The sequence below is a fragment of the Dipodomys merriami genome, unplaced genomic scaffold (genome assembly GCF_024711535.1).
Source record: "Dipodomys merriami isolate MVZ:Mamm:240054 unplaced genomic scaffold, mDipMer1.0.p SCAF_62, whole genome shotgun sequence".
In the NCBI taxonomy this organism is placed as follows: domain Eukaryota; kingdom Metazoa; phylum Chordata; class Mammalia; order Rodentia; family Heteromyidae; genus Dipodomys; species Dipodomys merriami.
In genome coordinates, this window is record NW_027206202.1 from 2,603,334 (window position 1) to 2,619,629 (window position 16,296).

Sequence of the window (16,296 nt, forward strand, 5' to 3'; positions counted from 1 at the left end):
GGGCTGTGTGAAAGGACATTTAAACGTCTCTACCAGTACATGCTGAATGCTGGGCTGGCCAAGGTGGTGTCTTTGCCCTTACAGGAGATTCACCCTGAATGTGGACCGTGTAAGACCAAAAAAGGTAAAGACAGAGCCTCGCCCCTCCTCCACCCCACCCCCCCCACGTGGGCCAGTGGTTTCCCCTTGTCTCCTCTTCCGTCAGGCTGGGCCTTGCACACACTTTCTCATCTCTACACTCAGGGTCTGGCTAGGGACCTTCTGTCATTACCTGTCAACATCCCTGTGTGTGACTCAAACCAGCATCTCAAACCTCCCCCCTTCCACCAAGCCACCACCTGCCTCGGTCAGCACAGTCGTGTGTCACGCGCACAAAGGTGTGACCACCACGCAGAGCCAGATGATAAAGGTCGATCATGTGGCCTTGTGGTGCAGCCTGGGATGCTGTAAACACAGACGAGCTGTCGCGGGTTACCAGGACACCCTGAGGACAGCACACTTTATGTACCTAGAAGGAACAGCGCCTGAAATGAGCATAAACATGTAGCAGGTGCATCAACCAGTAACTCATTGTTTGCCACGATCAGGTGTTGTGCACTGTGTAAATGTTACATGCCTGGGCACACCGTAGGTGTGTTGGAGATGTGGGAGAAATGTGCTGTGGTGCTCCCAGGACAGGGTACCCTAACACAGGGTGTTTCTGGCTCTGTGAGAACCCTGGTGTCTGCACCCACCTTCGCCAGAATCTCCTGGGCGGTGCACAAGCGTGTGTATTGTGTGCCACAGGATCTCCTCTGGTAACCAGACAAGCCAGGAATACGGTTGTTGGTGTTTCACACATGAGCGAATTGAACTTAGAAGGTGCAGAGTAACTTGTGTTACCAGCGAGCAGCTGGTGTGCGCAGAGGGAGCGTCGGGGTCCACTAGCGACTTTAGGCAACAGGCTATAATTTCAAAGCCATCCCTAGTCCTAGATTACCCCCCCATCCCCTCGGTTTTTCCTAGTTGTCTTCCCCGATTAACCAAAACCATCTTTAACAGCCGAGAGTCACAGCCCCGTGAGTACAGTTCAGTAGACAGCACGTCTTTTTCTCCATTCTGCCTGGAGATCGGAGATGAGGTATACAGAGGGGACAGGAAATGGGAGCAGAGGGCCGTTGGCAACCTGGGGCTGCTCAGAGCAGACAGACAGATGGCTGTGGACTGAGCAGACCAGGAAGGCCAGATGTGAGAGGTGAGGGCCAAGAACCAACACCTCCAAATTCAAACTGAGGAGTTGGGGTATCACTGAGGCAAGAGTACGGGGGGGGGCTTTGAGGCCAGAAGAGTGGGTAACAGTCTTCTGGGGGAGCAATTGGTCCCCCTCCTACGGTGCCCAGCCAGATAAGAAGCCCCTTCCCCAAAATGAATGGCTTGAAACTGACAGCTGACTCCTGGTGGACCTGGAGCCAGGAGGTCCTGACCTAGAATTCTAGCACCGTCACTTCCCAGGCCCGGGGCGGGGGGCTCTACCCCTCAGATGCCTTCCTGGCTTCTGAGCAGCCACAAATGAGGACGTGCAGGCCAAGTGTAGCTCTGTGGTTTGTTTGGTTCACAGCATGCTATTGCTGAATTCGTTGCTGGCACTTAAAAAAAATCAGTCATTTTCACTGGAGTCTGACTTTCTGTCCAGGTGTAAAAGTCAAAGTAGGCGACAGTGACGTGTGTCCTTGAGTGGCGGCCAGCTGGGCAGGTGTTCATCTGTGCACCTTGCCTGGGGCTGGGAAGATGGGACTTCCTGGAAGAAGGCTCGTAGAGTGGTGACTTTGGCTCCTGCATGGGGTGAAGAGGCAGGCACCCCCAGACCACTCAGGACATTTAAGTTACATGTCATACCTGTGTGTGCTGAGGGCCCCTCCCCCAGTTTGTTCATAAGAACCACATCTCTTTCCTGCCATGGCCCCTGCACTACACACTCATCCTTTCCCCCCCTCGCCCCCCTCTCCTGCTCAGGCTCAAACCCAGGGCGCCACCCCTTCCCTCCTGTCCTGAAGTGTTTTCTGTCTCAGTCACGTGCCTTGACCTGCTAGGTCAGGAGCTCCTTGAGCTGTGGCCACGCCCCCTGCTTATGATATTCTTAGTGTTTAGAACTGAGTGGGCGCTGAGTACCTACCTGTTTAGAGAATCAGTTTAACCCAGGCCACTTTGTTCCTTTACTTGTGCAGACTAGGGGGTGCTGTGCCTTCTATACTTTGTGAAATTAATGTTAACATCTTCCCTCTAAGCCAAGGCGCCATGGACCAGAGAAGGCGTTACTCTGTGAATTCACAGGTGTCCCTGGGTGTGTAGGAATTCCAGTTTGTATGTAAGGTGTATTTTACATGCATATTTCACTGCACAGAAAACCGCAGTGACCTATTTAGGAAAAAGCAAAATACCCTTAGTATCTTGTTCAGATGCCCTGAATTGCACTTTTTTACAAATTTGAGTGATTTTTTTTCAGTGTTTACCAGCCATCCTGCATTTATTAAATCGTTCTGAGACAAAGAATGAAGAGATGGGAGGTAAACTGTTAGCCTCTCCCAACTCCTTCACTGCTGAAGCATGCCAGTGGAGTTGCTAGTTCAGTGTGTCAGGGTGTATTCAGCACTGAATGGCGTGGCTGGGGGGTTGAATGAGGGACCCCTCCTATACCCAACAGCCCTTCAGAGATAAACAAGCCAACTGCCAGTGGCTCCTACCTATAATCCTAGCTACTTAGGAGGCTGAGCTCCTGTCAGAAGCCAGCCGAGGCAGCTAAATCCATCAGACTTTTACTTCCAATTAACTTGCAGAAAACCTGAAGTGGAGATGTGTCTCAATTGGTAGAGTACCAGCCTCGAGCAAAAAACTTAAGGGACAGCCAGGTGCTGGTGGCTCATGCCTATAATCCTGACTACTCAGGAAGCTGAGCTCCGAGGATCACGGTTTGAAGCCAGCCTTGAAGCCAACCCAAGGAAAGAAAGTCCTTGAGATTCTTATCTCCATTTAATCACCAAAAAGCCAAAGTAGAGATGTGGCTCAAGTAGTAGAGTGCTGACCTTGAGCAAATAAAGCTCAGGGACAGTGCCCAGCCTTAGGACTTGTAAAAAAAAAAGGGGGGGGGTGGGAGTAGTTGGAAGGGTGGGGAAGGGAGGGATGGTAGGGGAAAAACAAAGGAGGAGGTAATAATGCTCAATAGGAAATGTACTCATTACCTTACTCATGGAACTGTAACCCCTCTGTACAGTATTTTTACAATTAAAAAAAAACATAAAATAAAGAAAAACAAAACAAAAAACAAAAAGAGGAAGGAAGGAAGGACCGCACCCTGTCCCTGAGTTCAAGCCCCAGTACTGGGGGCAAGGGGGAAGGACAGATTCAGCAAGATTGCAGGACATAAGATCTATACGTAAAAAACACCAAAATCAACCTGAATTTCTATATATTGATAATAATCTGAAGATCAAATTGAGAAAGCATTTCTGTTTATGGCAACATGAGAATAAAATTAACAAAAAAGTGCAAACTATACTTTGAAAATATAAACCTCTGCCCAGTGAGGTTTTAGATTAAATGAATGGGAGAGTATCACATATGCCTGGATTGAGAGACTTCACATTATTAAGGTAATACTCTTCCCCAGACTAGTCTGATTTCACAGTGGTGTCTGATTTCCAGCCAACATGGGGTAAATTGACACCAGTCCTAAACTTGGAAGGAATTGCCAGGGAGCCAAAACAATCTGGAGAAAAGAGCTTGCAAGAGCACTGGCCCACAACAGAATTGAAGGCCTGGAACAAACACACACAAGCTTGCTCACAGGAGGCCCACAAGGCCAGTCCTGATGTCTGTACTTGCAGGCCAGGCCAGGTTGGCTAAAGAAATAAATCTAAGCTGAGTCCAAGTACTGGGGAGGGGTGTTGGGCCTCCAGGCCTGTGAACACACTAAGATTCCTGACACCTATACACTTAATGTGTGAATGGTGTGATAGGTTAATTAAACCTCAAGTTTAAGTTTTGGAAAAAAAAAAAAAACTGAACCAGGAGACAAAACAGTGCAGAAAACTAATTTCTGATCATTAAAATAGCAAAAGACGATATTTATTCAATTGCAGTCAGATTAAAGTATATAAACTATGAGCAAAGAGAAATGAGCCATAGTAAGAGCAGCCATATGCAATACAATCAGGTGTCAGAGCTTCAGAACCAAAGAACTGCAATTAAAAAAAGAACGAAGCCAGGGAAACAAAAACTAAGGGCAAATGTAAACATAGAATAGAACGAGATTGTGAGAAATTTTAATAGTGTGGAAAATTAACAGCACGGGGAAAGTTATTAAAACAGTTAAAAGTATGCAAAACTGATTAAAGGGCACCAAGTAAAAATGAAAAGCAATCACGATTGTTAATAACTAAGCCACATGAGTAAAAGAAGCAAGGACATTTTAATATAGCAAGACTGCTATGAGCAAAACTTAGATCTCAGAAGCGGGGGTCAGATTTACCGGAGTGTAAATTCCTGCACGGGAGAAACTTCTCTAGGGGCAGGAGCCACTCTAGAGGAGGCTCCTGTATTTTCTGGAACAATTCTTTCTCCTCCGGTACAGCTTCCCCTCAGGCAGTGCCCCATCCGCCTCCCTCAGGAAGCATACTCATCCGAAGTCCATCCAGGCTGGGCTGTGCAAGAGTGTCCTTGGGTGAAGGCTCCCGAGAACCCCACTTGGGGCGGACGCTATTTGGGGCCGGTGTCTGAGCATGCGCTGGGGGAGGAGGGCAGGGGACTTCCTCTCAGCCCCTTTCTAGGGCTTTGCTCACCAACTGCTTAGTGAACGTGGGACATCCACACCAGGGGACCAGCTGGGGAGCAGGAGTGGAGGCCGGCCGGCCTCAGCCTGCTGCATGGGCGCGGGGTATGGAGGCCGCCATCTGCGCTGGGTGTTTAATGAGATTTGGGAACTGTTGACCAGGAGCAGCACACAGGTTTCCTAACCTATGTCCTATGACTTCCTGACTTCCAACCCCCCTGGGCTTGTCCTAAGACAAGGAAAGAGGCAAGGACCAGGCAGGCTGATACCCTGTTATTTTCCCACTTGTGGCTAGCCTTGGGGGAGGGGAAGGTTAAAAACTTAGCATTCCTTTTCTCTCTCTCCCCCCCCCCCCCCATTTGTCTGCTAGGAGACTGGGCCTCAGTCTCGTCTGAGGTTGCAGAGCCAGTCATGTGGTGTGGAATCTGAGTCGCCGCTGCAGACTGCTGTCTGGGCGACTAGGAGAAAAGGCAGGGGTTGCTAGCACCTGGGGCCTGAGCAAGGGACAGGGGGGAAAGGCAGCTGAGGACAGATCCTGGGGTGCCAGCATCCCCTCTTCCTGCCTAGCCGTTCTCCATGTTCACTGCAGGCACAGCTTGCAAAATCCAACTACAGCGTGCTCTGCCTGGACAGACCTGCACTCCGCTGCCCCTTCGCCAGGCCCTGTCCCGTTCCATGCTCTGCCTTCACTCAGCCTGGCATGTCTGTCCTCGTCTTCCTAATGTGCCTCCTGCGTGTGTCCTTGCCCATCCAGGCAAATTGCCACTCCCTTCTCCTTCCCCCAGCACCAGCTTGGGTCCAGTGCATGCTGGGAGTGGAAGCCGGTGGCATGTATCGGGGTGTGGATGTCCGCAGAGCCCTCCGTGTCTTCCAGGGTTAGCAGTGCCAAGGCTGAGGCTCAGGGAGGAAAGGAGCGTCTCCCTTTGGTGGAGCCACAGCTCAAACCCAGGCTTGAAAACCAGGCCCATGGCCGTGCCAGTTCCTCCCGACTCGACCAGGCAGCTTTCTGAGGTCCAGAATAAATGTTTGTGGAATCGAATGGATCTGGAGTCCCCAAGCAATCGGGCGACCTTTTCAGCCCTGTTGACAGGGTTTGACATTTGATCCTCAGCTGTGTTTTTCTAGTTGTCATGGGAACGATAGTGATGGTAGATACAGTAGCAAGTGTTAATTGACCACTGTTCAATGGCGGACAGTCTAGGTGATCTCTGAAGCTGGTGGGAGGAAACGGAGTCACAGAGAGCAGACATCATCCAGCCAGGGTTAGATAGTGGATTCCAGAGCCCACGCTCCTCCCCATTCCTGCCCTGCTCTGAAATTCCCTCGCCAGGCCCCTCAAAAACCACCTAAGCACACTTCTTTTGTTTTCTTTTGGGGGCCTTGCTTGGTGATGGGCCCAGGGCCCCCAGCACCGTGGGCCAGTGCCGTCCCACTGAGCCCTGGAAATCTGAATCCTGAGGCTAGGACTGTGGCATGGCTGGCCGGGTGGATGGTAGAGAATTGGGCTGTGCTGTGAGCCACAGACAGAACTACACAGCTCCTAACACGGCCCAGTCCTTGGCGAAGGTGCTCTGTCCTCCTGAAGCAGCGCTGCCTCCCTAGGCCGAGCCTCCGGGCTGCCTGGGAAGTCCAGCCCAGCACTGCCCGTGCAGAGCAGCGGGCCAGCCTCTCCCCGGTGCTGGGACTGGTGGTTCTGCTAAGAGCGGCTGTCACGGGCCAGGGCCGGCAGCTACTCAGGGTGGTGAGACCTGGAGGGTTACACTGTAAATCCATCCCGGGCAGAAAAATCCACGAGACCCCCATCTCCAACCAGCTAGCAAGCAGTTTTGGGTTGGAGCAGGCAAGCCGAAGGGAGTTCAAGGTCCTGAGTTCAATGCCCCAGTACCTCACTGCCTTCCTGGCTCAGTGCTAGTCTGCCTTTGCATAGCTCGGTTACTCACCACGCACCCGAGCAAGTCTGTCCCTCAGCATCCATAAGTTGAGAGTGTGGCTCGCTGGGGGGACCTGCCCGCCTCAGGCTGTGAGGTTTTCTGGGTTCTGGTCCACAGCCTCAGAACAGACCCCAGCCCTGGGGGGTTGTTCCCCAGCCTCTTCCTGATTCTGGAAGCTGCGGGACTCAACTGTGGTTCTGTCTCACCTCTACCTTCAGGCTTGTAGATGCCACCCAGACTCTGAATCTCCCGCCCGTAAGGACTGGGCCTCCCAGGCCAGCCAGAACCATCTCCTCACTTCACAGTCCTTCACGCCGGAGCAGGACCCACAAATCCCTAACTTAAGCATGCCTGCAAAGTCACTTAGATGCCACCTAGATAGTGTGGTCACTACTGGGGGGTGGAGGACATCGCTCTGCTTCCCATGGTGCTGTGGGACGTAGAATGTCTCAGCCCTGCCCTGCCCTCCTGAGTGCCTTCCACTGCCCCTCATGAGCTGGTTAAGTGTCACTGCCTAGGCCCTCGTTGCTGATCTCTGTCACTCATTGAGCGTCTGCCATAAAAGTGCCATCAGGGGCCCCTCAGCCCTGGCGGCCTTTGGCTCTTCTAGTTATTTTTATGAGACAAAATCCCATTCAGGATCACTCCAATGGTCCCAGAATGTACTAGAAGGGTTGGAGTAGGGGATCCGTGCTGCTCTCCCTTCCCCCTTATCGGGAGTCAGCCAGTTCTGCCAGTGCCACTCTTGAGTGCCCCCTGCTGGCTTGGGGACAAAAGTGAGGAGGGACAGGTCCTGACCCATAGCGGCTCTCTGCAGGAAGTGGCCTAGTGGGCCACTTCCTCTCTCCTGTCCACATTCCTTGTTGTGTTCTTCTATTTTGAATGCCAGCACTGGGGCTTGAACTCAGGACCTTACAACTCTCACTTTTCACTGGCATTTCACTTAAGGTTAATACTACCTCGGGCTTTTTGCTGGTTAATTGGAGATAGGAGTCTCATGGACTTTCCTGCCCAGGCTGGCTTTGAATCGCAATTCTCAGATGTCAGCTTCCTGAGTAGCTGGGATTATGAATGTGAGCCATCAGCTCCCTGCTCATTTTCACGTCTTTATTTACCCACTTTGTTACCAAAAAGTGCCCCAGTGGAGTAAGTTCTCAGGTTTGTGAACCTTGGGGGGGGGGGAGTAGGGAGGCTTAGGCTGGGATCTTCCAGGGCCATTCCTGTCCCTCACCACTGGCCATTTCCATACGACACGACCAATGTGCTGTGTTCCCAGGGACGGACGTCATGGTGCGGTGCCTCAGGCTGCGGAAGGAGTTCAAGCGGAAGGTGGACGATGACCACGATGATGACGATGACGAGGAGGTCATCTCCAAGGGCGTGCCCCCGGTGGACATCGTGTTTGAGCGGGACATGCTCACACAGACCTACGAGCTCAGTGAGTCCTGAGCGTGTTGCTTGGGAACGCAACACCACTCCCAAGGCCACTGCCTTCCAGGGGCTTTGGCTTTGGGACTGGCCTGTGGCCACCTTGGCCCGGTAACTTTAGCAAGGTCTCTCATCTGTAAAGCAGGCGTATTCTTGGAGGTTCTTAGACAGGTGGGAAGCATTAGTGCCTAGAGAGGCGCCCATGTGAAGGGGTTTAGTAGGGGATGCCTTTCATGGCCTTCCATATCCTGTATAGACAGGGCTGGGGATGGAGAAGGCTTCCCAGCTCCAGGAGAGAAATAGTGCTTGACCAGCTATCCCTAATTCGCCCAAGTGTACATCTGAACTTAGCCACGCTAGCACATTGTGAGCACAAACAATAGGAGACTAAAATGTCTAGAGCCGTGCCTAGTGTGTAGAAAGCACCCAGAAGACTCACTCTTTGTCCTAGCCCATGTTCTGGGACTTCAACAAAGTGCCTGAAACTGAGTAATGTATAAAGAAAAGATGTTTGTGCTGGTCCTGGGGCTTGAACCTCGGGTCCTGAGCACTGTCCTTGAGCTTTTGTGCTCAGGGCTAATACTCTGCCATTTTGAGCCACAGCTCCACTTCTGGCTGTTTAGTAGTTATTTGAAGACAGTCTCGTGGATTTTTCTGCCCCAGCTGACTTTGAACTGTGACCCTCAGATCTCAGCCTCCTGAGTGGCTAGTATTACAGGCGTGAGCTACAGACGCCTGGCAAGGAGTTTATCTGGACTTGGCGTTCTAGAGGCTTAGGTTGGGTGCTGGCACTGGCTTCTGGTCACGGCCTTGTCTTGTGCCCCTTGGTGGAGGAAAAGCAGGAGGGCAGCCAACACATGAAAAAGTGGCCACACAAAGGGCATCCGAGGGCTTGGCAAAACCTGCTCTGGAAGTAACTAAGCCTCCACCCTTATCCCAGAGCTCCCAGCAGCCTTACATCGAGGAGTCAGACTCCACTGGGGAGCCATCTCCGGTCTCCTAGAGTTCCTGCTAGGTGAGGTGAATGGCTTTGTCCCTTAGAGGTAGTTGGGACGACAGCAGTGAGAAACAACGGGGCCTGCCACTGAAAGCGATGGCAGCGAGGCGCCCGCCAGTCCTTCCCTTAAGCTGATTGGCATCCATTTCCTTTCTCGTCCCTGCCCATGGGGCAGGACAGTGTCTGGAGCCCCAGTGCCTGTGTATCCACACGGGCGTGTAGAGAGTGCACACCTGTGCAGGGAAGGCCAACGCACAAGGATCGCGTCTCCAGGACAAGTTTCTCAGCTAATTATTTTGATTCTTTTTAAAAGGGTCACTTTTGCTGGGTGCCAGTAGCTCACGCCTGTCATCCTAGCTACAGAGGAGGCTGGGATCTGAGGATCGCAGTTCAAAGCCAGCCCAGAAAGTCCAGAGACTCGTATCTCCAGTTCACCACCCCAAAACCAGAAGTGGAGCCATGGCTTAAAGTGGTAGAGCACTAGCCTTGAGCAAAAGAGCTCAGGGATAGCACCCAGGCCCTAAATTCAATCCCCATGACCAACAAAAGAAGAAAGAAGGGGCTGGGAAGGTGGCTCAGTGGTAGAGTGCTTGCCTTGCATGCATGAGGCCCTGAGTTTGATTCCTCAGCACCACATACACAGAAAAAGCTGGTAGTGGGCGCTGTGGCTCAAGTGGTAGAGCGCTAGCCTTGAGCTGAAGAGTTGAGGGACAGCACCCAGGCCCAGAGTTCAGGCCCAACAACCAGACTCCCCCCCCCCCCCCAAAAAAAAAGAAAAGCGGTGGAGGGGGAGTGTGTCACCTTGATGTGTGTGGAAAACAGATGGGAAAGTCATCTTCCCATGCATGATGAAGTGCTAGTCATGGGTGGGTGGTCACTGGTACCTAGGTAGGAGCATGGAGACCAGACAGTGAGGAGGAGAGAGGCCTGGTAGGCAGGGGGCAGGGCCTGGGCCCGACTGGGTGGGGCTCAAGTGTGTTGTTCCTCCCAGTTGAGCGCAGAGGCACGAAAGGAATTTCCCAGGCTGAGATCCGAGTGGCCATGAACGTGGGGAAGCTGGAAGCCAGAATGCTGTGTCGACTTCTTCAGAGGTTCAAGGTTGTCAAGGTAATGTCCCGAGCCTTCCCCTTTGTACCAGAGGCAAACCGCGGGCTGCCTGCCCGTGCTGTCGCCACTCACTGGGGCTCTTGTTGGCTTTTGCTTTTGAAAAAGTGAGAGTGTGCTGGGTGCTGATGGCTCACACCTGCAATCCTAGCTATTCAGGAGGCTGAGATCTGAGGACCGCAGTTCCAAGCCAATCCTGGCAGGAAAGTCTGTGAGGCCCAATAACTACTGATAAACTACCCAAAAAGCCGGAAATGTTGCTGTGGCACAAGTGCTAGAGTGCTAGTCTTGAGCGAAAGAGCTCAGGGACAGTGCCCAGGCCCTGAGTTCAAGCCCCAGGACTGGCCAAAAAAAAAAAAACAAAGAAGTGAAGGAGTTCTTAGCAGTGAAAAGTCAGAAGTCACCCTCGTGGGGGAGCAGTCGGCCCACCCTCTCACGTGATTGCCTGACACATAGACACCCCTAGCAATGTGGTGTGCCTGGTGCGCCCTTCGCCATCTCAGCCCTGATGGTTGTGTTAGCTTTTCACAACCATAATGAAATCCTGAGGTTCTACTCCATGATCGAGTAGCCCGCATTGCCTTGGGCCCCTGGTTAGGGGAGCACATGGCGGAGCAAACGGCCCCTTACATCACGAGCCAGGAAGGGGAGAGGAGAGGTGATCAGTCCCGGAGTCCCCTTGAAAGAGCACACACCACGGGGACCTCAGCCCCTCCCACTAGGCCACACCTCAAGATGCTGACACCCTGGGGAGCTCACTTCTGCCACCTGGACCTTCTGGGGCCAGGCATGCAAACCTCAGCAGGCCGCACCCACTCCTGCTGTGCGTTTTGGACGTTTTGTGGGAAGGCGGGATCATAGTTGACCCAATGACAGCAGGCACTTAGCACCATCCCTGGCTGCAGGGGGGTGGGGGGAGCAGGGGAGGGACACACGTGAGACCTGGAAAGCCCATGGAAAGTGAAGCTGGACCCTGCCTCCCAGCCCTGCCTCCCAGGGTGCTCCACGGATGTCCGAGCCGGGCCCGCTGCAAGATCCTGGCGGCCTCAGCACACATACTCAAGGTCACAGTTGAGGAAAGTGTCCTGGCAGGAAAAGGGCCACCAGCCTTGAGGGTGCTGAGCATTCCTCTCCCCCCCCCCCCCCACCCCAGGGCTTCATGGAAGACGAGGGCCGGCAGCGGACCACCAAGTACATCACGTGCGCGTTCGCTGAGGAGAGTGACCTGAGCCGCCAGTACGCGCGGGAGAAGGCCCGCGGCGAGCTGCTCACCACGGTGAGCCTGGCCTCGGTGCTGGAGGACGCGCTGCTGCCCGAGCCCGAAGGAGAGGACGCCTTCCTCTCCGAGTCGGACAGCGAGGAGGAGCGCCACACCACCAAGCGCAAGGGCCGCGCGCCCCGGGGCCAGGCCAGGGCGTCCGCGGACGCGGGGCCTGGCTCTCAGCCCCACCACTCCACACCAGGCAAAGGTAGGGCGCGTGCGTGCGCATGGGGACCCCCGGGCCCGACCCACATCCCATAGGGGAGCTGTGGAGAGCCTGGTCCTGCGATCCCCATCCTCCCTGCGAGTGCCGTGTGTTGAAGGAACTTGCATGAGCTCCCTCTGTCCCCTAGATGACTAGCGATCTGCTTCAGGGTTTGCATTTAGAAAGCGTGGGTTGTTGGGGCTGGTCTTGCCGGGAGGTGTATGTGCTGAGTGGTGTGGTGAGGTCTCGCCACAGGCCGCAGTGAGCCCTCCCAGCCTCCCCCCAGACCACCCCCTCCTCCGATTTGCCCTCCTCGCAGGTGGATGGAAGGCCGGAAACATGAACGCGATGAAGGCCCAGCCATCTTCTTCCCTGGGGGCAGCTGAGGAGAAGGGGGCCAGAGACGGCCTCGGGGACACCAGCAGCTCCTCGGACCTCGTGTCCTTCGGCTCTCACTGCGTGGAGAGCAATGGCGGGGACATCGCTGTGATCGAGGAGGTCCGGCTAGATAAGGTCAGTGGTCATGGGGAGCGGATGCGAGGGCCACGAGGACAGTGGCAGCCAGTAATAAGAGTGCCAGGGGCCTGGGAAGGTGGCTCAGTGGTAGAACGCTTGCCTTGCATGCATGAGGCCCTGGGTTCGATTCTTCAGCACCCCATAAGCAGAAAAAGCCAGAAGTGGTGCTATGGCTCAAGTGGTAGAGCGCTTCGCCTTGTGCTGAAGAACTGAGGGACAGCGCCCAGGCCCAGAGTTCAGGCCCCACGTGCCTACTCCATGCCCGGCACCGGACAGTCCCAAGCCTCCCCTGCCCTGCCTGAACCCTGCACAGATTGGCCCTGGTCTCCCAACACCACTCATTGCCCGCACACGCCTTTTCCAGAGTGGCCGCGGTGCATAGATTGGTGACGTGCCCCTCCTCCTCCCTCCTCGAATTTGATGGTCCCTGCTGAGGGAGGGCCTACAAGGGTGGTGAGCGGATACAGAGCAGGACATTGAGGCAAGATCTCGCTTTGTTGCTCAGGCTGGCCTTGAACTCCTGAGCCCAAGCCATCCTCATGCCTCAGCCCCGCCAGGTGGTGTGCATCACCATGCCCCCAGGGTGCTGTTACCCATCTCCCAGTAGTGAGCCATCTGGCTGAGGATGTCAGCTCTGCCAGGGTTAGGAACCTGCTTCAGGTGGGCGTTGGTGCCTCACACTTGTAATTCAAGCTACTCAGGAGGCTGAGAGCTGAGGTTCGTAGTTCAAAGCCAGCCCAGGTAGAAAAGTCACCATGAGATTTTTTTTTTTTTTTGGTCAGTCATGGGGCTTGAATTCTGGGCCTGGGCGCTGTCCCTCAGCTCTTCAGTTCAATGCTAGCGCTCTGCCTCTTGAGCGACAGTGCAACTTCTGGTTTTCTGGTGGTTTATTGGAGATAGGAGTTTCACAGTCTTTCCTGCCCGGGCTGGCTTTGAACCGCGATCCTCAGATCTCAGCCTCCTGAGTAGCTAGGATTACAGGCGTGAGCCACCGGCGCCCGGCTTCGTCATGAGAGTTTTATCTCCAGTTAACCACTCAAAAACTGGAAATGGTGCTGTGGCTTAGGTGGTAGACCCCTAGTCTTGAGCACAGAGAGACTCAGGGCAAGTGTCCAGGCCCTGAGTTCAAGCCCTACACCGACAGAAAAAGAAAGAAACCTGCTTCAGGTGCAAGGCCATTATAAACATATTAAAATACACGTATAGAAGCAGGAAACAGTTAGTTCTGTTCAGACACTATCGAATGTCCAGTGACATGTAGGCAGAGCAGCCCTGCCACGTGGAGAGTGAGCCGCTTTGCACAGGAGAGCCTTTCCTGGTACAGGGGTCATGACCCTGGGTGCCTAGCACAGAGCTCGGCCCCTGCTGCAATGACCCCTGTGTTGAGGCCCCACGGCCCCAAAAGAGAGCTGTAGCCCCTGAGGAGTTGTCATTTTCCCAGAGTGCCTCCCGTGGGCAGAAGTCAAGCTGCTCGGAGTTCCGCCAGTCAGACTCTCCTTTCCATTCGGGTCTCACTGGGGGCAGATGCCACAGGGTTGCGCTCCTGAGGACGGGAAGGAGGCATTTAGGGGCCATGGGCTTCTGGGCAGAGGTCACAGGTCCTTCCACCTCCACTGGGCCCCAGACTTGTGCCCCCCCCCCCCCCCCCCGGGGAACCCAATCTGGACTCCTCCCCCTTCCCCCTCCCCTCGGGCCCTGTTGCCCTGGCCGGCAAGGCGGGGCTTGCTGGGAGATGAGAACAGAATTAGGAAGCTTGAGGGTGCTGGTCTCCCATCCACAGGGACAGCTGAGCCCAGGAACAGCACCGGCTGCTGGCCCCCCCTCACCTGAGAGCCCAGAAAAGGGCTGGGGGGACGGGATCCTATCCACTGCTGACCTGGCTTCTTGAGCTGGAGGGGAGCACACCCCTCGGGTGGGTGGTGCCCGAGCCTGGCTGAGCCCCCCACCCCTGCCTCTGGCTCCTGCAGGAGATCAGCAGTTCCCAGAAGAGCGGCAGGCACGGCGGGGGCCAGGACAACTCCCACAAGACCTACCGCCTGCTGAAGCGCCGCAACCTGATCATCGAGGCCGTCACCAACCTCCGCCTCATCGAGAGCCTCTTCACGTGAGCCTCTCCCCGGTCCCTCGCCGGCCGCTGCCGTGTGCCTTCTGCTCTCCTTGTGGGGTTGCAGGGCTTGCATGGTGGGGTAGCCACTTCAGGGCTCAGCACGCCTGCTGTGCAGCCACTGGCTGAGGGAGAAGCAGCCGTGCCCTGCAGTCAGGGATGTGGGGGTTTTGCTTTGTCTGTGGCCAGAGTGTGTGAGGGGCAGGGCCCCGTGCAGGTCCCCTGTCACTATGGTCCCCTCCTCTGTGTGGTGGTAGCTGACCTAGGTGTTCCTGATTGCCCTTTTTGTTTTGGGGTAGTTTTTTTGGTCAGGCATGGAGATTGAACTCAGGGCCTGGGCGCCGTCCCTGAGCTGCTTTTACTCAAAGCTAGCACTCTACCACTTGAGCCACAGAATCACTTCTAGCTTTTTCTGAGTAGTTTATTGGTGATACCAATCTCATGGACTTTGCTGACCGGGCTGGCTTCAAACTTCAATCCTCAAATCTCAGCCTCCTGAGGAGCTAGGATTATAGGCGTGAACCACCAGCACCCGTTTTGAGTGTGTGTAGTACTAAGGTTTGAACTCAGGACATGAAGCCTGCTGGTAGGCAGGTGCTGTATCACTTGAGCCATGCCCACAGCCCCTTTGTGCTTTAGTGATTTTTGTGATAGGGACTTGTTTTTTATCCAGGCTGGCCTGAACTCTGATCCTCCTATTTATATCTTCTGCATAAATGGGATGGCAGGCATGCACCACAGCTAGTCTTTTCTATTTTCCTTTTTTTCTCTTTGTTTTCTGCACTGCTGGAGTTCCAACTCAAGGCCTCCTGCTTGCCAGGAAAGCATTCTTTTCACTGAGCCACGTTGCCAGTTGTGATGGTCGTGGGGCTTGAACTCTGGGCCTGGGCGCTGTCCCTGTGCTCTTCAGCTCAAGGTGAGCGCTCTACCTCTTGAGCCACCAGCACCACTTCCAGTTTTCTAGTGCTTTATTGGAGATCAGAGTCTCATGGACTTTTCTGCCTGGGCTGACTTTGAACTGTGATCCTCAGACCTCAGCCTCCTGAGTAGCTAGGATTACAGGTGTGAGCCACCTGGGCTGGCCTGAAACCACCATATTGATCTCAGCCTTCTGTGTGGCTAGGATGACAGACACGAGCCACGATGCCTGTCCCTAATGTCCCCTTTGGCCCTAGCGTTTTGTGATTGGTGGTCTAGCTATGCCATAGTGACCCGGTAAGATCCAGAGAAGGGGAGACATGGGGAGGACCGAGGCTCAGGGCGAGGAGGCGGTAGTTACCCGGGACACCCTTGGCTGGAGTGACAGTCCCCTCCACGCCACTCGTGTTCTTCCTGCCACCACAAATCGGGGTTTCTGCTTGCTGGTGAGGGGGCTTGCCTTCCACTTCCTTGCTCAGCCTAGGAGAGAGATCTTCCTGGATGCTCTAAGGCGTCAGCCCCTGCAGGGTGTGGGAAACCCCCGTGATTCTGCTCTGGTGTGCACCTGCTCTGACTGCGTGGCCTTCCGCGTGGAGAGGGGGAGAACGGCCCGCTTACTTTGTAACGCAGGATTCAGAAAATGATCATGGACCAGGAGAAGCAGGAGGGCGTGGCCACCAAGTGCTGTAAGAAGTCCATCGTGCGCCTGGTGAGGAACCTGTCTGAGGAGGGGCTCCTGAGGCTCTACCGGACCACTGTGGTCCAGGACGGCATCAAGAAGAAGGTAGCCTTGGGTCTTGTTCTCGTTTTCTAATTAATTCATTGCCTCCTGTGAGTCTTTGAGTGAAAATTCTTTTATTCTACTAGGGGTTTTTTTTGTTGTTGTTGTTCTATTTTAATTTTAGTTGCCTAGTTAATTATTCTAGATTTTTCTGGGGCATATCCATTATAAATATGCGTTAAAAGAATCACAGAAAACATAGGCTTTAATGTTATGTTAGCTGCCTGAAAAAAAAAAAAAACCCTGA

General features: G+C 54.2%; 1 protein-coding gene across 4 annotated transcripts in view; it reads left to right on the forward strand.

The window, feature by feature from the left end:
* Positions 1-16,296, forward strand: part of Gtf3c1 (general transcription factor IIIC subunit 1) — a 53,382-nt gene that overhangs the window by 14,440 nt on the left and 22,646 nt on the right. For all 4 annotated transcript variants that reach the window (XM_070004285.1, XM_070004286.1, XM_070004288.1 and 1 more), the window contains exons 6-12: positions 1-124; positions 8,012-8,173; positions 10,152-10,267; positions 11,418-11,733; positions 12,050-12,243; positions 14,214-14,350; positions 15,899-16,052. In XM_070004285.1, the coding sequence (XP_069860386.1) occupies positions 1-124; positions 8,012-8,173; positions 10,152-10,267; positions 11,418-11,733; positions 12,050-12,243; positions 14,214-14,350; positions 15,899-16,052 (1,203 nt within the window). The remainder of the gene's footprint in view (positions 125-8,011; positions 8,174-10,151; positions 10,268-11,417; positions 11,734-12,049; positions 12,244-14,213; positions 14,351-15,898; positions 16,053-16,296) is intronic.